Source organism: Amblyraja radiata, chromosome 2, assembly GCF_010909765.2.
Source record: "Amblyraja radiata isolate CabotCenter1 chromosome 2, sAmbRad1.1.pri, whole genome shotgun sequence".
NCBI classification, from domain to species: domain Eukaryota; kingdom Metazoa; phylum Chordata; class Chondrichthyes; order Rajiformes; family Rajidae; genus Amblyraja; species Amblyraja radiata.
The window spans coordinates 123,078,103-123,100,386 of NC_045957.1; the positions used below are offsets into that span (position 1 = coordinate 123,078,103).

A 22,284-nucleotide genomic window follows, 5' to 3' on the forward strand; every position below is an offset into this window, starting at 1 on the left:
CACTGTGTCCTTTGCAAAGCCAATCGTCAACACATCACTCGAATGTTGTCTGAGGCCAAACACATTATTATTATAAACAACAATTGAGGCAAATCAGAAGCACAGTGAGCTTCAGAGCAAATATTCCCAGCGATGCCAACATCCTTTTCCTCTCGTGTGACACAAACTGGTTTTTAGTTTAGTTTATTAGTTTTAGTTTTTAGTTGAGAGACACAACGCGGAAACAAGCCCTTCAGCCCACTGAGTCCGCGCCGACCTGCGATTCACGTATACTAACAGGATGAGGGGGCATCTTATAGAAACATATAAAATTATAAAAACACTGGACAAGCTGGATGCAGGAAATAAATTCCCAATGTTGGGCGAGTCCTGAACCAGGGGCCACAGTCTTAGAATAAAGGGGAGGTCATTTAAGACTGAGGTGGGAAAAAACGTTTTCACCCAGAGAGTTGTGAGTCTGTGGAATTCCCTGCCACAGAGGGCAGTGGAAGCCAAGTCACTGGATGGATTTAAGAGAGAGTTAGATAGAGCTCTAGGGGCTAGTGGAATCAAGGGATATGGGGAGAAGGCAGGCACGGGTTATTGATAGGGCAGGCACGGGTTATTGATAAGCCATGATCACAATGAATGGCGCTGCGGGCTCGAAGGGCCGAATGGCCTCCTCCTGCACCTATTTTCTATGTTTCTATGTTCCTATCCTTCACACTAGGGACAATTTACAATTTTTACTGAAGCCAATTGACCTTCTTCTTCTTCTTGCACAGCCTAAAGTTGTAAGATAACGTGTTCTGTTTGATCTTCTGTTTGTGCACGCCGGGTTGATTGCATTAATCAAAACAAGGTGGGTCACGTGAAGGTTGCAATCTCCCACCCAGCCAATTGACCTACAAACCTGTAGGTCGTAAAGAGTGTGGGAGAAAACCGAAGCACCCGGAGAATACCCACTCCGGTCACGGGGAGAACGTACAAACTCCGCAATAGACAGCACCCGTAGTTAGGATGGAATCCGGGTCTCTGACGCTGTGAGGCAGCAACTCTACCGCTGAGCCACCGTGCCGCCCTTTTAGTTTAGTTTATTAATGTCACATGTACACAAGTCCAGTGAAAAGCCTTTTGTTGTATGCTCTCTAATAAGCAAAAAGCCTATACATGATTACAATTGAGCCGTCCATGATGTACAGATAAAGGGTGAAGTGTACAATGTTTAGTGCCAGATATATTTCAGTAAAGTCCAATGAAAGGGTCTCCAATGAGGTAGATGGGGGGGGGGTCAGGGCCGCTCTCTAGTTGGTGAGAGGACGGACGGTTCAGTGGCCTGCTAGCTGTGTTGGTCCCTGCCTCAGCTGCTCTGCCCCTGAAACGCTAAGCCATACCTTAGTTGTCCCTTATCTCTACCCTCTGCAAACTGGAGGTCATCCAAAACTCTGTCCTGAACCAACACGCCCACGCTTACCCTCCACTGCCCCCCTGCTGAGCAACGCCTCCGTTTAAAAATTCCCATCCGTCTGAGCAATTCTCTCTTTCACCTCTTTTTCTATGCCCCTTGACGTCTGGACCCTCCAGTTCAGGCATGTTGTACACTGGATTATATTGCTCCAATATTGTCCTTGCCCTCAGCCAGCAATGTCCTAGGCTCCGACATTCTCTCTCTCTCTCTCTCTCTCTCTCTCTCTCTCTCTCTCTCTCTCCATCTCTCCCCCTCTCTCCCCTTCTCTCCCTCTCCCCCCCCTCTCTCCCCCCCTCTCTCTCTCTCTCTCTCTCCCCCTCTCTCTCTCTCTCTCCCCCCCCACCCTCTCTCTCTCTCCCTCCCCCCTCCCTCTCTCCCCTCTCCCCCTCTCTCTCTCTCTCTCCCTCTCTCTCGCTCTCTCTCCCTCTCTCTCCCTCTCCCCCCCTGCCCCTCCCTCCCTCTCTCCCTCCCCATACCCCTTGATTCAATTAGCCCTAAGAATTATATTTAGCGCTTGAAAATATCCAGTGAATTGTACTTCACAGCCTTCTGTGGCAGAGAATGACACACATTCACAACTCTCTGGGTGAAAAGGTCTTTCTTCATCTCAGTCCTAAATGGCCGACCCCTTATTCTTGAACTATGACCCCTGCTTCTGGACTCCCCCAGCATCGGGGCCATTTTTCCTGCATCTAGCCTGTCCAATCATTTAAGAGTTTTATATCTTTCTATGAGGCCCCCTCTCCTCCTTCTAAATTGCAATGAATACAAGCCCAGTCGACCCATTCTTTCACCGTGGTGTTTTATTATTAATGTTTAGTGTTTTATGTATCATTCTTAACTGTCACTATGTCATGTTGTCACTTGTGGGCGGAGCACAAAGGCAAATTCCTTGTATGTGAATACTTGGTCAATAAACTTATTCATTCATTCATCATATATCATTCCCGCCATCCCGGGAATTAACCTGGAACCTACGCTGCACTCCGTCAGGCAGCATCTGTGGAGAACATGGATAGGTGACGTTTCACAGAGTGCTGGAGTAACTTAGCGGGTCAGGCAGCATCTCTGGTGAACATGGATAGGTTTGGATCAGGACATTTCTTCAGACTTAGTTTAATTTAGCTTATTGTCATGTGTACCGAGGAACAGTGCAATGCATTTTGTCAATAGGCAATAGGTGCAGGAGTAGGCCATTCGGCCCTTCGAGCCAGCACCGCCATTCAATGTGATCATGGCTGATCATCCCCAATCAGTACCCCGTTCCTGCCTTCTCCCCATATCCCCTGACTGCGCTATCTTTAAGAGCCCTATCTAGAACTCTCTTGAAAGTATCCAGAGAACCGGCCTCTGAGGCAGAGAATTACACAGACTCACAACTCTCTGTTAGAAAAAGTGTTTCCTCGTCTCCGTTCTAAATGGCTTACCCCTTATCCCTAAACTGTGGCCCCTGGTTCTGGACACCCCCAACATCTGGAACATGTTTCCTGCCTCGAGCATGACCAAACCATTAATAATCTTATATGTTTCAATAAGATACCCTCTCATCCTTCTAAACTCCAGAGTGTACAAGCCCAGCCGTTCCATTCTCTCAGCATAGGACAGACCCACCACCCCGGGAATTAACCTTGTAAACCTACGCTGCACTCTCTCAATAGCAAGAATGTCCTTCCTTAAATGAGGGGACCAAAACTGCACACAAGACTCCAGGTGTGGTCTCACCAGGGCCCTGTACAACTGCAGAAGGACTTCTTTGCTCCTATACTCAACTCCTCTTGTTATAAAGGTCAACATGCCATTCGCTTTCTTCACTGCCTGCTGTACCTGCATGCTTACTTTAATTGACTGATGAACAAGGACACCCAGATCCTGTTGTACTTCCACTTTTCCTAACTTGACACCATTTAGATAGTAATCTGCATTCCTGTATTTTATACCAAAGTGGATAACCTCACATTTATCCACATTAAACTGCATCTGCCATGCATCTGCCCACTCACCCAACCTGTCCAAGTTACCCTGCATTCTCATAGCATCCTCCTCACAGTTCACACTGCCACCCAGCTTTGTGTCATCTGCAAATTTGCTAATGTTACTTTTAATCCCGTCATCTAAATCATTGATGTATATTGTAAATAGCTGCGGTCCCAGCACCGAGCCTTGCGGTACCCCACTAGTCACTGCCTGCCATTCTGAAAGGGACCCGTTAATCCCTACTCTTTGTTTCCTCTGTGCCAACCACTTCTCTATCCATGTCAGCACTCTACCCCCAATACCATGTGCCCTAATTTTGCCCACTAATCTCCTATATGGGACCTTATCAAATGCTTTCTGAAAGCCCAAGTACACTACATCCACTGGCTCTCCCTTACCCATTTTCCTAGTTACATCCTCAAAAAATTCCAGAAGATTAGTCAAGCATGATTTCCCCTTCGTAAGCCATGCTGACTCGATCCGATCATGTTACTGCTATCCAAATATGCCCCTATATCATCTTTTATAATTGACTCCAGCAGCTTCCCCACCACCTTGTTCCCCTTAATAAATTCACTTTTTTCAGTCTTCAAGGGTCCAACTTTGGTCTTAACTATTATTTTTCCTCTTCACAAATGTAAAGAAGCTTTTACTATCCTCCTTTATAATCTTGGCTATCTTATCTTTGTTCCTCATCTTTTCTCTCCGTATTGCCTTTTTAGTTATCTTTTGTTGCTCTTTTAAACATTACCCAATGCTCTTGCTTCCCGCTCATCTTTGCTACGTTGTACTTCTTTTTTATTTTGATACTGTCCCTGACGTCCCTTGTCAGCCACGGTCGCCCCTTACTCCCCTTGGAATCTTTCTTCCTCTTTGGAATAAACTGATCCTGCACCTTCTGTATTATTCCTAGAAACACCTGCCATTGTTGTTCCACTGTCATCCCTGCTAGTGTATCTTTCCAGTCAACCTTAGCCAGCTCCTCCCTCATGGCCCCATAGTCCCCATTATTCAACTGCAACACTGGCACCTTCGATTTACCCTTCTCCCTCTCCAATTGTAGATTAAACATGACCATGTTATGGTCGCTGCCTCCTAATGGCTCCTTAACCTCGAGGTCCTTTATCAAATCCGGTTCATTACATAACACTAAATCCAGAATTGCCTTCTCCCTGGTAGGCTCCAATTAGATTAGATAGATTTGATTCAACTTTATTGTCATTGCACAAATACGAGTACAGGTATAACGAAATGCAGTTTAGCATCTAATCAGAGTGCAAAGTAGTAAAATACTGGTTGAAACAATATGTACAATGTGAATATATTGATCTAGTATATTGGCAAATAAATATATACAGATAAAAGGGTATAAAAGACAGCTGGCGTCGGTCCTGTGAGTTCAGCAGGGTAATGGTATTTTGGAAGAAGCTGTTCCTTAGCCTGCTGGTGCGAGACCTGAGGCTCCTGTACCGCCTCCCTGATGGGAGGAGGGCAAATAGTCCATGGTTGGGGTGAGAGGGGTCCTTAATGATTTTGCCAGCCCGTCTCAGACACCGTTTGCGGTGAAGGGCAGCCATGGCAGGGAGCGGGGCACCGATGGTGTGCTGAGCGGTTTTCACCACCCGTTGCAGTGCCTTCCTGTCAGCTGTGGTGCAACTGCTGTACCATACCGTGAAGCAGGTGGTCAGGATGCTATCAATGGTACAGCGGTAGAAGTTGGACAGGATCTGGGGGGACAGGTGGGCTTTCTTAAGTCTCCTCAGAAAGTAGAGGCGCTGCTGCGTCTTTTTAATCAGTTTGGTGGTGTTGAGGGACCAGGACAGATCCTCTGAGATATGTACCCCGAGGAATTTGTAGTTGGAGACGCGCTCCACCTCAGTCCCGTTTATGTGGATGGGGGTATGTCTGCCACCTCTGGTCTTCCTGAAGTCAACAATGATTTCCTTCGTCTTCTTTGAGTTGAGGACGAGGTTGTTATTGGTACACCAGGCTGCCAGGTGCTGGACCTCCTCCCTGTAGGCTGACTCGTCGTTGTCCCTGATCAGTCCTACCACCGTGGTGTCATCGGCGAATTTTATGATGGCGTTGGAGCCATACATAGGGACGCAGTCATGGGTGAAGAGGGAGTAGAGGAGAGAGCTGAGCACACAGCCCTGTGGCACGCGGTGTTCAGTGTTAGAGTGGAGGAGGTGAGGTTGTTGATCCTAACAGACTGGGGTCTGTTGGTGAGGAAATCCAGTGTCCAGTTGCAGTGGGAGGTGGTGATGCCAAGTCCGCTGAGTTTGGTGATCAGACTGGCGGGGATGACAGTATTGAATGCGGAGCTGAAGTCGATGAACAACAACCTGATGTAGGAGTTGTTATTGTCCAGGTGGGTCAGGGCAGAGTGTAGGGCCGCAGATATGGCATCCTCTGTAGACCTGTTGGGCCGATAGGCAAACTGATGGGGGTCCAGTGTGGGAGGGAGGCTGGATTTGAGGTGAGCCAGGATCAGCCTCTCGAAGCACTTTGCGATGACGGGGGTGAGTGCCACTGGGCGAAAGTCATTGAGACTCCCTGAAGCTGACTGTTTGGGCACTGGCACGATGGTTGAGGTCTTGAGGCAAGTAGGGACGACACCCTGGGCCAGTGACAGATTGAAAATGTCAGTGAAGACCAGGGATAGTTGTCCAGCACATACCCTGAGCACACGCCCGGGGATGCCATCGGGGCCGGCAGCTTTGTGCTCATTCACTTTGCTCAGTGCGCCTTGTACAGCAGAGGTGGGGAGACTGAGGGGTTGTTCATTCGGGGGTGGGGCAGCTTTGATGGCTGGTGTTTTATTGTCCCGATCAAAACGAGCATAGAAGTAGTTTAGCTCGTCAGGAAGGGAGGCGTTGTCTGGGGGAGGGGGTGTTAACTTTGTTGTAGTCGGCAATGGACTTGATGCCTTGCCACATGCGTCTGGGGTCGGAGTTGTTTTGAAAATGCTCCTCGATCTGCCGTTTGTATTTGAGTTTAGCGTTCCTGATTCCCTTTTTCAGGCTGGCCCTGGATGAGCTGTACTCCTCAGCGTCGCCAGATCTGAAAGCGGCATCGCGAGCCTTCAGCAAGAGTCTGACCTCTCTGCTCATTCACGGCTTCTGATTAGGGATGGTCTTTATTTGTTTGTGGGTTGTGACGTTGTCGGTGCAGGATTTTATGTAGTCTAAAACAGATGAGGTGTATGTATTAATGTCCACTTGAGAGTCAAAGGTGGCCTGAGTGGCAAACAAACTCCATTACAAGCTGCTCTGTGAATCCATCACGGAGGCACTCCACAAACTCCCTTTTTTGGGGTCCAGTACCAACCTGATTTTCCAAGTCTACCTGCATGTTGAAATCTCAAAAGCTATTCACTGTACCTCGGTACACATGACGATAAACAAAACTAAACATAATAAAGGGGATGTTTAAGAAAGAACTGCAGATGCTGGAAAAAATCGAAGGTTGACACAAAATGCTGGAGAAACTCCGCGGGTGAGGCAGCATCTATGGAGAGAAGGAATAGGCGACGTTTCGGGTCGAGACCCTTCTTCAGACTGATGAAAGGTCTCGACCCGGAACGTCACCTCTTCCTTCTTCTTGTTCTTGGTTCTTGGTCCTCCAAAACCTACGGCTGAAAGTGAAGAGGTATTATTGTGTGGCGTTTATTAGACGTCTGACGTTGTGTGAGGTATCACCCATTCCTTCTCTCCACAGATGCTGCCTGACCCGCTGAGTTACTCCAGCACTCTGTGAAACGTCACCTATCCATGTTCTCCACAGATGCTGCCTGAGCCGCTGAGTTACTCCAGCACTCTGTGAAACGTCACCTATCCATGTTCTCCACAGATGCTGCCTGACCCGCTGAGTTACCCCAGCACTTAATCTATCTTAATCTCTTTAACCTGAACCCAAAACTATCTCAATGTGAGCATTGCTTCCTGACACCATGATCGTTAGACTTTAGAGATACAGCGTGGAACAGGCCCACCGAGTCCACGCCGACCAGTAATCACCCCGTACACTAGCACCATCTAACACGTCAGGGACAATTTACAATTTACAGAGGTCAATTAACCTACAAACCTGAAACCGAAGCACCCGGAGAAAACCAACACGGTCGCAGGGAGAATGTACAAACTATATACAGACAGCACCCATAGTCCGGATCGAACCTGGGTCACTGGCACTGTGAGGCAGCAGCTTTACTGCTGCACCACTGTACCCCCTGCCACCCCTCGACCCATTAAATACCCGATACCACCAGTAATTGGTGTACTTACTCCCCACCCCCACCCCCCCCTTCAGGCACAGCACAAAACGCACATTGGCTTTCCATGCATCAGCATGTTAATTTGCCGTTCCATTAGGATTTCTAAGCCAAGCTGTTGTTCATGTTGTAAAACAGAGAACGTGTGACATCTGTGCTATTTATGTTTTATGACCTAATATTGCACCAAAGATTGCAGCTCTATAGAACTTTGGTTAGGCGGCTGCTTTTGGAGTGTGTCACGCAGTGCTGGCCGCCCCATTAGAGGGGGGGAGGTGGAAGCTCTGGGGAAGGGTGCAGGATAGATGTACCAGCATGAGAAGGTGTCGTGAGGCAGCGACTCTATCGCTGCACCACTGTGCCGCTGATAATGTGGAGGCAGAAGAGATTAATTTCACTTGGTTCCACTTAAGGGTCTGTCCCACTTCGGCTATTTTTTGGGCAACGACATGCGACTAGGCTGTCGCCAAATGGTCGCCATGGTGTCGCCTGTACGGTCGTGAGTGGTCTCCTTGGTCACCCAAAGAGTCGTAGCGTCTTTCTGGTCAACGCTGAATTTTCAACATGTTCAAAAATGTTTGCCGGCAGTGGGCTTGACGCCATGAGCGTAGCTTGACTTCTCCTGACGTCGGTGCTGTCATAGGTTGTCGCCAGGTGACGTAGCTTGTCGCCGGTGTTGTCTTTCGTAAATTCCATTGGCGACTACCTCCGTCAACCAGCGACAGGTACCGGCGACTGAATTGTCTTCATTTGTCGCCGACAGGGTCGTAGCTTGGTGTAGCTTGTCGCGGGTGGACATATGTTGACCGATTGTCATAGGTTGTCGCCTGTGTGGACGTGGGTTGTCGTAGCTGTGGTCATAGGTGGACGTCAATAGACAATAGGTGCAGAAGTAGGCCATTTGGCCCTTCGACACAGCACCGCCATTCAATGTGATCATGGCTGATCATCCCCAATCAATACCCCGTTCCTGCCTTCTCCCCATATCCCCTGACTCCGCTATCTTTAAGAGCCCTATCTCGCTCTCTCTTTAAAGTATCCAGAGAATCGGCCTCCACCGCCCTCTGAGGCAGAGAATTCCACAGACTCACAACTCTCTGTGTGAAAAAGTGTTTCCTCGTCTCCGTCCTAAATGGCTTACCCCCTATTCTTAAACTGTGGCCCCTGGTTCTGGACTTCCCCAACATCGGGAACATGTTTCCTGCCTCTAGCGTGTCCAAACCCTTAACAATCTTATATGTTTCAATAAGACCTCCTCTCATCCTTCTAAACTCCAGAGTGTACAAGCCCAGCCGCTCCATTCTCTCAGCATATGACAGTCCCGCCATCCCGGGAATTAACCTTGTAAACCTACGCTGCACTCCCTCAATAGCAAGAATGTCCTTCTTCAAATTAGGGGACCTAAACTGCACACAATACTCCAGGTGTGGTCTCATTAGGGCTCTGTACAATTGCAGAACGACCTCTTTGCTCCTATATTCGATTCCTCTCGTTATAAAGGCCAGCATGCCATTCGCTTTCTTCACTGCCTGCTGTACCATATAATAACCATATAACAATTACAGCATGGAAACAGGCCATCACGGCCCTACAAGTCCGTGCCGTGCTGTACCTGCCTGCTGTACCTGCTTGCTTACTTTCATAGATTGATGAACAGATCCTGTTGTAGTTCCCTTTTCCCTAACTTAATGCCATTTAGATAGCAATCTGCCTTCCTGTTTTTGCTACCAAAGTGGATAACCTCGCATTTATCCACATTAAACTTCATCTGCCATGCATCTGCCCACTTCCCAAACCTGTCCAATTCAGCCTACAATTCTCATAGCATCCTCCTCACAGCTCACACTGCCACCCAGCTTTGTGTCATCTGCAAATTAGATAATGGGTCGCCGGTTATCGGTTGCTTGCCACAGCCTGACGTCGACTAGGTGGTCTGGTGTTGTAGCTTGTTGCAGACATTGTCATAGAGGGTCCAGTCGCCGTTTATTCGGCGACCTGCTACGTCTATGACAGTCGCCTAAAATATCGCGTGGGACAGGCCTATTAGACACTGTTGGCCGAAGAACATATTCCTGTTCTGTACTTTTCTATGTTCTAAATTCACCGAACGGAGAAAGTTTACGGGGTGATAACTTAATTGAAAGTTAACTCTTGCAAATTAAGGACTTGGATAAAAAAACGAATCACTGATGCAGCACCTGAACGAAAGCAGTCAAAAATTTTAAAAAAAAGAGATGGGAGCCCAGTTCAGTCTGTATGCAGTCAAGAGTGTTTTATTGTCATATGTCCCAGATAGAACAATGACATTCTTACGTTCAGCAGCACAACACAATATGTAAACATATAAACAATATAATAAACGAGAACAAAAAAGTTCAGTGTGTGTACATATACATATACTCTTGCGCACACACACGCGGGCCGCATGCACACACACTTACACACACACGCATGCTCACACACGTATATACACACGCACGCTCACACGCTCACACATATATACAATATATATGTATTCCTGCTCTCCAGAGATTCTGTTTGTCCCACTGAGTTACTCCAGCATTTTGAGTCTTATCTTCGTTTTAATCCAGCACCTGGAGTTCCTTCCTACACACATTTATACACAGGGGCACTCACACACACACACTCACACACACACACACACACACACACACATACACATATATATACACACGCGCGCTCACACACACACATATATACACCCGCGCATTCTCACACACACACACACACATATATATATATAAACTAGACCAAGTGCTGACCCGTTGGGTCTGCTCACCCAACGCAAGATTCCACCACTCACCCGTTCCCCCAACGCAAGCCGTTTCCCCAACGCAATATTCCACCACTCACGCATAGCCCCCAACTGCGCAGGTGCGGCTCATTTCTCCAGATCCTCCAGTACTCCCTCCCCCTCCTCTTCAACCTCCCTCCTCAATCCCTAGAGATGGAGGGGGGTAGAGAGGGAGGAGGGCAGAGGGTGGGAGGGAGGGAGGGTAGAGACGGAGGGGGGGGGTAGACGGAGGGGGGTAGAGAGGGTGGGCGGGTTGAGAGGGAGGGTGGGTTGAGAGGAAGGAGGGTAGAGAGGGAAGGGGGGCAGAGGGAGGGGTAGAGAGGGAGGGGTAGGGAGGGGGTAGAGAGGGAGGGGGGTAGGGAGGGGGAGAGGGGTAGAGAGGGAGAGGGTTAGAGGGAGGGGGAGAGGGGAGAGGGGTAGAAGGGAAAATGGACGGTAGACACAAAATGCTGGGGTAAGTCCCGTGGCCGTTAAGTCGCGTGGGGTGATGTTAGGGCCCGCTCCAAGTAATTTAACCCCAGCGATTCCGGCGAGTGGCGAGTCCGCAGGTTCCGGCCGGTGGCAGCCGCCGGCTCCACGATGTTAGGCCCAACGACACCGGAGACCGTACAGGGAAGAGATTAAACAGTTTCCCCACATATACCCAGCAAAAAATAAAATAAAAACTGGAATAAAAACATACATTTAACAAGACAAAAATGTTTTTAAAAATGCAGACGGACTGCAGTCGAGCCGCTGCCGTTAGGCGCCGCCAAACCAGACCTCCAGCAGTTACTCCAGCATTTTGTGTCTTCTTTCGATTTTACCAGCATCTGCAGTTCTTTCTTACACACTTAAGGATGGATAATACGTCCTTGCATCGTCGACGAGGTCTGTTTTAACGTGACTTTATAATCACAGAGAAATGGGCAGTACTTCCAGGTTGGAACTAAAGTATCGCTTGTTTGCTTCATTCATTTTAAAATAATGTTGGACCTCTCGTTTCTTTAGCTGGAAAGTGACTGAAGCCAAACAGGAGAGCACAGCGAGGTCCAGCCAGTGCATCGCAGAGTCGTGGATGAGTTGTACAGTGCTGTTTGAAGAAATGGCCCACTTCAAGAAGCAAAACCCAGGAAAGGTAAGGACATTCGAATTCCCTGCGATATCTGACGTTTTTGGTTTCGTTTACAATACAATACAATACAATCAGTTTTATTCGTCACATTGCACATAAAGTGCAAGTGAAATGAATTTGCCAGCAGCGGTACAATGAGAAAGAACACACAAAAACACAATAAAATTTAACACAAACATCCACCACAGCATTCATCACTGTGGTGGAAGGCACAAAGTTTGGCCAGTCCTCCTCCATTTTCCCCCGTGGTCGGGACCTCAACCCTCTGCAGTCGCCGCTGCGGGCATCCAGATGATAAAAGTCAAGGTAAGTCCTGAATCTGTGCCTCCCCCACTGGAGACCGCGGCTTCAGATTGGTGTAGGCCGCAGGCCAGCGGTCGGTGATTTAGAGTTCGCGCCGCAACCAGAAGCACCGCAGACTGCAGGGCCGGCAGTTGAAGACGAAGCTCCCCACCAGGGATCCCCAGCGAGGAACCCCGCTCCCGATGGTAAGTCCATGCCGCGCCCGCGGTAAAAGTAGGCCGCGGGCCGGCAGTCGGAGTGGAAGTGGAAGCTTCTTCTTCCCCCGGGTCCCCAACGTGAGATCCCGGGCTGTAGACGCCACGCCAGCTGGAGCTGTGCAGACCGCGGCTTCAGGCTGCCGGCTGCCGCGGGCCAGCGAAAAGGGAGCGCTCCCCTCCGGCGAGCCCCAGCGAGGGCTCGCCCGCTCCACGCCGAGAGTCCGCGCTGCGCCCGCCGCTGAAGCCCCGGGCGCGTCTCCAGGAAAGGCCGCACCGATCCTCGTTGTTAGGCCACGGGGGAGGCGACCTGGAAAAAGTCGCCTCTCCATGGAGGAGGCGACCGAAGCGGTTTCCCCCTCACCCCCCCCACACCACCCCCCAACACAAAACGCACAAAGAAACATTAAAAACATACATTTAAACATACTAAAAAAAATTAAAAAAGGTGAAAAAAACTGACACGCTGCTGGCCGGGCACCGGCTTGCAGCGCCCCCAGCAACCGACTTGGGTGATACAGCGCGGAAAACGGGCCATTCGGCCCGCCGAGTCCCGCACCGCCAAGCCATCCCCACCCACTAATGAGTTCACCCAAGAGCTCTCCCGAGTTAAAAAAAAAATCAGACTCGTGGTAAGCACGTAGAATGTACGTAGCAGGTACGTCGGAGCTCGGGACGTCTCTTAGCGGCTCGTAACGCTAACGGCAGGTACTCGGGAAACGTGGTAAGCTCGTGAAGACTCGTGAAGATTTTTCAACATGTTGAAAAATGTCCACGAGAGCCCCGAGTACCTACGAGCGGCCATTACCCGTAATTCTCCGAGTTCGAATCAGGGGAAACTCGGGAGAACTCTTGAATGAACTCGTACAGTGGGACAGGCCCGTAACACTACCCCACACACACACTCTCCAGGGACAATTTACATTTATACCGAGCCAATTAACCAACAGACCTGTACCTCTTTGGAGTGTGGGAGCAAACCAAAGTTCTCGGAGAAAACCCATATACATTAGAAAATAGACAATAGGTGCAGGAGTAGGCCATTCGGCCCTTCGAGCCTGCACCACCATTCACTGTAATCATGGCTGATCATCCACAATCAGTACCCCGTTCCTGCTTTCTCCCCATATCCCTTTTCTCCGCTATCTTTAAAAGCTCTATCTAACTCTCTCTTGAAAGCATCCAGAGAATTGCACTCCACTGCCTTCTGAGGCAGAGAATTCCACAGATTCACAACTCTCTGAGTGAAAAAGTTTTTCCTCATATCCGTTCTAAATGGCTTACCCCATATTCTTAAGGGGAGAACGTACAAACGGGGAGAGCGTACATACTCCGTACAGGCAGCACCCGGATTTGAACCCGGGTCTCTAGCGCTGTAAGGCAGCAACTCGACTGCTGTGCCGCCCATAAGCGGAGACCTTGCAGGAGTAGTTTCTAATGAAGGACTGTGTACGTTCTCCCGGTCAACGCGTGGGTTTGCTCCGGGGGCTCCGGTTTCCTCCCACACTCCAAAGACGTACATGTTTGTCAGTGAATTGGCTTTGGTAAAAATTGTTCATTGCCCCTAGTGTGTGTAGAGATGAACTAGTGTAAGTACATAGCTGTCTTTGCAGCTGCTAATATGCAAAGGAGCGGCAGGGTGGCGCAGCGGTAGTGTTGTTGCCTGACAGTGATAGAGACGGGACTTTGAAACTTTTGCTGATACCCCTGGTGGGAGACCGCTTATCGGAGCTCCCGCAACAGCAACATCTCCCGCTGGAATCGCGGGGTTTAATGACTCGGAGCGGGGCCTAACATCGCCCGGCGCATCTTAAACGGCCACGGGACTTGCCATCGCCCGCCGGGGGCTTTAACATCGGGAGCCGCAGTCGCCTTAACGCTGCAGTTGGAGAAGAACAAAGGGAAGAGATAAGACTTTTGCCATCCATCACAGTGAGGAGGTGTTGGAGATTCACTGTGATGGATGTTTGTGTAAACTGTGTTAAGTGTTGAGTCTTGGTTTTTTGTGTAATGTCATGTCTGCAGGAATGAAATTTTGTTCAAACCTTGTCTGTTTGAATGACAATAAAAGGCATTCTATTCTATTCTATTCTACATCCAGCTCAAAGCTAAACTTAAATCATAACAGTCTAGGTTATGTTCAGAACTGAAAGGAGCAGATTTAGGCCATCCAGCCATCAAATAATTTGAGGCAGGACATTCTTGCTATTGAGGGAGTGCAGCGTAGGTTTACAAGGTTAATTCCCAGGATGGCGGGACTGTCATATGCTGAGAGAATGGAGCGGCTGGGCTTGTACACTCTGGAATTTAGGATGAGAGGGGATCTTATTGAAACATATAAGACTATTAAGGGTTTGGACACGCTTGAGGCAGGAAACATGTTCCCGATGTTGGGGGAGTCCAGAACCAGGGGCCACAGTTTAAGAATAAGGAGTAAGCCATTTAGAACGGAGACGAAGGGAAACACTTGAAGATAGCGGTTAGGGGGATATGGGGAGAAGACAGGAACGGGTACTGATTGTGGATGATCACATTAAATGGCGGTGCTGGCTTGAAGGGCCGAATGGCCTACTCCTGCATGGTTGATCTATCTTTTCCTCTCAGTCCTACACTCCTGCCTTCTCCCCATAGCCCCTGACACCTGTACTAATTAACCGCCACTGATTATGATCCAGGTTAGATCTCATGGGATCCAGGGAGAGCTAGCCGACTGGATAGAGAATTGGCTTCATGGAAGGAAGCAGAGGTTGGTGGTGGAAGGTTGTTTTACATACTGGGGACCTGTGGCTTTTAAGGTGATGGGAGGAAGATTTAATCGGAACCTGAGGGGTAACTTTTTCCACACAAAAGGTGGTGGGTGTATGGAACGAGCTGCCGGAGGAGGTATTTGAGGCCGGGACTAAAACAACATTTTAAAGGCATTTGAACAGGTGCATGGATAGGACAGGTTTAGAGGGATGTGGGGGCCAAACGCAGGCAGGTGGGACTAACGTAGATATTGCTCGACATTGGCAAATTGGGCTGAAGGGCCTGTTTCCATGCAGTATGTAGGTATGTTGCAAAGCCTACCTGAAGCGTCCTTGAAAATCTTCCGTTGTGGGTGTGCGCGATTTTGGCGCCGTTTAGAGGGGGCGGGTTTAAAACGCGATTTTCTCTAAGCTGTTCCAATCGAAAATGTTCAGCCTAGTTAATTATTAACGAAAAATCGCTGGAAGACCCCGTCGCAAAAGCTATTATTAGGTTTAAAGGCCTTGAATAATAGTTATAGTAGTTTAAAAATCAATCTTTAAACCCGCGACCGTCAGCAACCGCAGGGTCTCATAAAGCAAATAGCAGAAGTTAGGTTGTATATTTTTACATTAAAAAGGGCTTCTAAAGATCCCTTTATACAAAGTTTACTATTGCGAGTAGCTCAATTTGGCCCCATTATATCGCGCAGTATTTTTCTCGGCATTTGGGGCACAAATCTACCGCAATGTGAACGTTCTAAACCAGCGCGTTCCACAGGGACCCACTGGAAAGCTGATTTAAATGGGCATTTATTTACAGCAATTAAACACTAAATTCCTTCCATTTGGCCTATAAATTAATGTAAATGAGATTTAAAAATCATGTTTTATTGTGAATTATTTGTGAATATTATTTGGACATTTAGGCTATTTAAAAATGTTAATCATTTATTAAGAAATGGATAGATGTTTAGATCTAGTAATTGAAGTCTGAAATTAGCTACAATTAGGTAACTAACTAATTATATGCTTTAATTTCAGGTCATCCAAGTAAGATTATTTTATATTTGTTTCAGAATGCTTCAATCTATGATAACTGAAAATTTCATTCAGTTCTCTTAATTTTTAAGAAAGTTATGGGCTTTTGACTGTTCACGATCACAGCTTTTTTGTTATGTCCATAGAAAATCAATAGGGAACAAGATGCTCATTTCCCAGTATGAAAATGGCCATAACTTTTTAAATACTTGAGATATGAAAGTGAATTAGGTGTCAAATTAAACTTATTTTTATGCTTTATCTGATGGGATAAATTACAGACTTGATTTTTAAAATCTCAAAATTTTGTAACATTGCTACAGTATGACACAATGACAAGGAACTGCAGGTGCTGGTCTTCCATAAAAGAGACAAAGTGCTGGAATAACTCAGGAAGGCAGGCAGCATCGATGGGTGACATTTTGGGACCCTTCTTCAGAAGAGTCCAAATAAGTCTGAAGAATGGTCCCGAGCCGAAACATCAGCTGTGCATGCTCTCCACAGATGCTGCCTGACCCGCTGAGATACTCCAGCACTCTGTGAAACGTCACCTATCCATGTTCTCCATAGATGCTGCCTGACCAAAGTAACATTAGCAAATTTGCAGATGACACAAAGCTGAGTGGCAGTGTGAACTGTGAGGAGGATGCTATGAGCATGCAGGGTGACTTGGACAGGTTGAGGGCGTGGGCAGATGCACGGCAGATGCAGTTTAATGCGGTTAAATGTGAGGTTATCTACTTTGGTAGCAAAAACGGGAAGGCAGATTACTATTTAAATGGTGTCAAGTTGGGAAAAGGGGAAGTACAACAGGATCTGGGGGTCCTTGTACATCAGTCTATGAAAGTAAGCATGCAGGTACAGCAGGCAGTGAAGAAAGCGAATGGCATGTTGGCCTTTATAACAAGAGGAATCGAATATAGGAGCAAAGAGGTCCTTCTGCAGTTGTACTGAGCCATAGTGAGACCACACCTGGAGTATTGTGTGCAGTTTTGGTCCCTTAATTTGAGGAAGGACATTCTTGCTATTGAGGGAGTGCAGCGTAGGTTTACAAGGTTAATTCCCGGGATGGCGGGACTGTCATATGCTGAGAGAATGGAGCGGCTGGGCTTGTACCCTCTGGAGTTTAGAAGGATGAGAGGAGATCTCATTGAAACATATAAGATTGTTTCAGGGTTTGGGCACACGAGAGGCAGGAAACATGTTCCCGATGTTGGGGGAGTCCAGAACCAGGGGCCACAGTTTAAGAATAAGGAGTAAGCCATTTAGAACGGAGACGAAGGGAAACACTTTTTCTCACAGAGAGTGGTGAGTCTGTGGAATTCTCTGCCTCAGAGGGCGGTGGAGGCAGGTTCTCTGGATGCTTTCAAGAGAGAGCTAGATAGGGCTCTTAAAAATAGCGGAGTCAGGGGATATGGGGAGAAGGCAGGAACGGGGTACTGATTGAGGATGATCAGCCATGATCACATTGAATGGCGGTGCTGGCTCGAAGGGCCGAATGGCGTACTCCTGCACCTATTGTCTATTGTCTACTGTCTATTGACCCGCTGAGTTACTCCAGCACTCTGTGAAACATCACCTATCCATGTTCTCTAGAGATGCTGCCTGACCCGCTGAGTTACTCCAGCACATTGTTTTGTTTGTTTTAGACTTGAACCATGTTGGAAGGCTGAAGGCACACCTTTGATATTCTTGCAACGGGGTAACACTTCTGCTGCAGTGTCAAAGCCAGGCTTTACTTGAGTAAAGATAGACACAGGAGTGCTGGAGTAACTCAGCGGGCAGTGGAGGCCAAGTCACTGGATGGATTTAGGAGAGAGTTAGATAGAGCTCTAGGGGCTAGTGGAGTCAAGGGATTTGGGGAGAAGGCAGGCACGGGTTATTGATAGGGGACGATCAGCCATGATCACAATGAATGGCGGTGCTGGCTCGAAGGGCCAAATGGCCTCCTCCTGCACCTATTTTCTATGTTGCTATGTTTCTATGTAACTCAGCGGTCAGGCAGCATCTCTGGAGAACATGGCGAGGTGACGTTACGGGTCGCACCCTTCAGACTGAAAGTGGGTGGTGGGGGAGAACTGGAGGCGAAACCTTTGGACGTGCCATTTTTTTCCCACTGGGATCGACCTGTGTTTGCAGTGACGTCTTCCTCCCAGCATCAGCTGCAGTTGCACCTGCGATGCTCGTGTGAACTCCTTGTCACACGGACAGGGCTATTACACACCAGCCTTCCACTGTCAGGCTGGAAATCAGACCCACGTGCCAGTGCAAGTATTATATCCGGCACGTTTAGTGGTCTATGGTGACTGGGGACATCGGGTCCTGAGGGAGAGCCAACAGTTTATGCTCCTATCATTTCAATCTGATTTCATTTATTTGATTTTTATTTTGTTTTAGTTTAGTTTATTGTCACGTGTACCGAGGTACAGTAAAAAGCTTTTGTTACGTGCTAACCAGTCAGCGGAAAGGAAATATATGATTACAATCGAGGCGTCCTCAGTGTGCAGATACAAGATAAAGGGTATCCCGTTTAGTGCAAGGTAAAGTGCGGGTGGATGTTTCTTAAAATAGGAAAGTTTAACGTTCACACTGCTGGGTTCTCTCCTGCGGCTTCTATTATTCATTAGTTTCTATAGATCCCAGAGGAGTCCAGCACAGGAAGGAGGACTTTGGCCTGCAATGTTTGTACTGAACGTGATGCCACGTTAGACTGATCACATCTGCCTGCTACATGATCCATATCCCACCATTTCCTGCACTTCTACCAGCCTATCTGAGAGCAACTTAAACGCCACTATCATTGCCCCCGCCAACCCACCCTGGCAGCGCATGCCAGGCTCCAGACCACTCTACGTGTAAAAAAAAAACTCGCCCCGCACAACTCGATTAAATGTTCGACCTCTTCACCTTATAGCTACAGTATGCCCACTAGTGCTGCATATTCCCACCCTGAGGAGAAGATTCTGACTGCGAGTTGGGGGCTATGCGTGAGTGGATAGGGCGGGGATGGGGTAAAAGGAACAAATTAATTAAATTGATATAATATCAAGGGGATGGTTAGTGTGTGTGTGTGAGGTGGTTGGTATGTGTGGGGGGTGGTTTGTGCGTGTGACGCCCCCCACCGCAACCGCTCGTTGAAGGGACGGGACCCAATGGCATCCCCTTGGTCTAGTACCATCTATATCTCTGATAATTTTATATACTTCTATCTCGTCTCCCCTCAACCTCTGATGTTCCAGAGAAATGGTTTAATAAAGTCTAACGGTTCAATAATGAATGAATGAATGAATGAATGAATGGATGAATTAATGAATGAATAAGTTTATTGGCCAAGTATTCACATACACGGAATTTGCCTTGGTGCTCCGCCTGCAAATGACAACATGACATACAGTAACAGTTAAGAATGATGCATAAAACATTAAACCCATGTGTAATAAAACCCAGAGAAGTTTAATAACCTTTCTTTCTATTTTCCTTCCGTCTCTCACCCTACAGTTTTGCCTCCTTGTTTGCAGTCTCTGTACATTTTGTGCGGTTATTGGACGCTATATACCCGGTGCCCTGGTGTCATACTTCTTGTGTAAGTACTCCTACTGCTGTTTAATGACTATTTTATGTTGTCAAAATGTTTGCTTATACCTGTTCTCATGTAGTTCAACATTAGACAACACCACTGTTGCTTGGTGGGATGTGGGGTTATCTCATGGCCGATCTATCGCTCCCTCTTAACCCCATTCTCCTGCCTTCTCCCCATAACCCCCTGACACCCGCACTAATCATGAGTCCTATCTATCTCTGCCTTTAAAATATCCATTGACCTCCGCAGCCTTCCGTGGCAAAGAATTCCACAGATTCACCACCCTCTGGCTAAAGAAATTCCTCCCCATCTCAGCCTGTTGAATATTTCTAACATTACGGATGGTGCGTAATCACATGTTCATAATTCATGATCAAAATTCAATCCAATGGTATGATCATTGAATTCTCCAGTTTTAGCGACTCGTCTCTCCTCCCAACTCCCAGCCTTTACTGTGTCCCTTGGACCCTGCTAACACCTATTTCATACCCCCACCTCTCCCCCTTCCCCTGCATTCCTTCCTCGAGCTTCACAATAGACAATAGACAATAGGTGCAGGAGTAGGCCATTAGGCCCTTCGAGCCAGCACCGCCATTCAATGTGATCATGGCTGATCATCCCCAATCAGTACCCCGTTCCTGCCTTCTCCCCATATCCCATGACTCCGCTATTTTTAAGAGCTCTATCTAACTCTCTCTTGAAAGTATCCAGAGAACCGGCCTCCACCGCCCTCTGAGGCAGAGAATCCACAGACTCACCACTCTCTGTGAGAAAAAGTATTTCCTCGTCTCTGTTCTAAATGGCTTACTCCTTATTCTTAAAGCTGTGGCCCCTGGTTCTGGACTTCCCCCAACATCGGGAACATGTTTCCTGCCTCTCGCGTGTCCAAGCCCTAAACAATCTTTACGATTCACGACTCTGCAATTGTCTTTCATAGTCCTCTTTGTCGCAAACATGGAGGGCACGGTATAAGCGTAGTGAAGCGCAATAGTCATTGAGTCGTACAGCATGGAAACAGGCCCTTCGGTCCAACTCGCCCATGCCCACTAAGGTGCCCCATCTAAACTAGCCCCATTTGCCCATGTTTGGCCCAGCTCCCTCCGAACCATTTCTATCCATGTGTCTCTACCTGTCCAAATGTTTAGTTTAGTCTGGAGATACAGTGTGGAGACTTTCCCTTCGGCCCATCTAGCCCGTGCCGATCAGTGATCCCCGTACACCAGCACTATCCTACACACTGGGGACAATGTACGATTTACAATTGCTGTACGGCGCGGACTCAGTACCTGTCACCGTGCTGTGTCTCTAAAGTCTAAAGTCTAAAGCCGAGTCAAGTCTAAAGATCACCCCTCGGCCTCCTGCGCTCCAAGGAACAAAAGCCCTCGTCTGCCCAACCTCTTCCTATATGGAAACAGGCCCTTCAGCCCCACTGTGTCCGAGCCGACCAGCAATCATCCCGCACACTAACATTATCCGACAATATTTTTTTACCAAAGCCAACTTAACTTACAAAAACCTGTACGTCTTTGGAGTGTGGGAGGAAACCGGAGCACCCGGAGAAAACCCACTCAGGTCATGGGGAGAACGTACAAACTCCGTACAGACGGCACCCGTAGTGAGGATGGAACCCGGGTCTCTGGCGCTGCGAGGCAGCAACTCTACCCGCTGTACCACCGTGCCACCCACTGGGCTTTCCACTGTACTGTGTATCTTATTTCGGTTGCAGCATTTTAAACATTCTTCAGTTTCAGTTTAGTTTATTGTCACGTGTACCGAGGTACAGTGAAAAGCTTTTGTTGCGTGCTAACCAGTCAGCGGAAAGACAATACACGATTACAATCGAACATCACAATCGAATTAAAATGTACTCACAGTGCACAGATACATGATCAGGGAATAACGTTTAGTGCAAGGTAAAGCCAATAAAGTCCGATCAAAGATAGTCCGAGGGTCACCAACGAGGTCGATAGTAAGTCTTGTGGAAATAAATGCCAGTTGTGTACCTTTTGCTGCCATAGAAAAGTGACTTTCCAATACTAATGTAAATAAGATTGTCAAATGTACACAAATTCACCGTTTCAGTCTGTGACTCCGACCCACAGTTAATGCCGATGGAAAACATTCTGATTTTATTTTCCTACCCCGCTCTATTTCTGTTTGTTCAATGCCACCAACATCAGCAGGAGATTTCTATAAGTCCATTACCTGTTACAAGATGTATAAGAAGGAACTGCAGATGCTGGAAATTCGAAGGTAGACAAAAATGCAGGAGAAACTCAGCGGGTGAGGCAGCATCTATGGAGCTAAGGACGTTTCGGGTTGAGACCCTTCTTCAGACTGATGTGGGGGTGGGGGGGTGGGAAGAAGAAAGGAAGAGGCGGAGACAGTGGGCTGTGGGAGAGCTGGGAAGGGGAGGGGAAGGAGGGAGAAAGCAGGGACTACCTGAAATTGGAGAAGTCTATGTTCATACCGCTGGGGTGTAAACTACCCAAGCGAAATATTATGTGCTGCTCCTCCAATTTACAGTGGGCCTCGCTCTGGCCATAGAGGAGGGCCAGGACAGAAAGGTCAGATTCAGAATGGGAGGGGAGTTGAAGTGCTGAGCCACCGGGAGATCAGGTTGGTTATTGCAAACCGAGTGGAGGTACAAGATGGCATTTTCATCCTGCAGGCGTTCACATAATTGACATGCTTTTCTTCTTTGTCACAGTGACAACCATTCGATCGCTCCGCGAAACAGGCGGCTAATGTGTAGCACGTGTAGCATGGGACTGCAGATGCTGGGTTTACACTGAATATAGGCGCAAAACGCCGGAG

The 22,284-nt window shown here is 48.0% G+C and overlaps 1 protein-coding gene across 1 annotated transcript in view; it reads left to right on the forward strand.

Annotated features, from left to right (window-relative positions):
* retreg1 (reticulophagy regulator 1) overlaps nucleotides 1-22,284 on the forward strand; it is a 106,459-nt gene that overhangs the window by 70,379 nt on the left and 13,796 nt on the right. Inside the window, exons 5-6 of the mRNA XM_033040074.1 lie at nucleotides 11,500-11,626; nucleotides 19,386-19,470. Coding sequence (XP_032895965.1) covers nucleotides 11,500-11,626; nucleotides 19,386-19,470 — 212 coding nt within the window. The remainder of the gene's footprint in view (nucleotides 1-11,499; nucleotides 11,627-19,385; nucleotides 19,471-22,284) is intronic.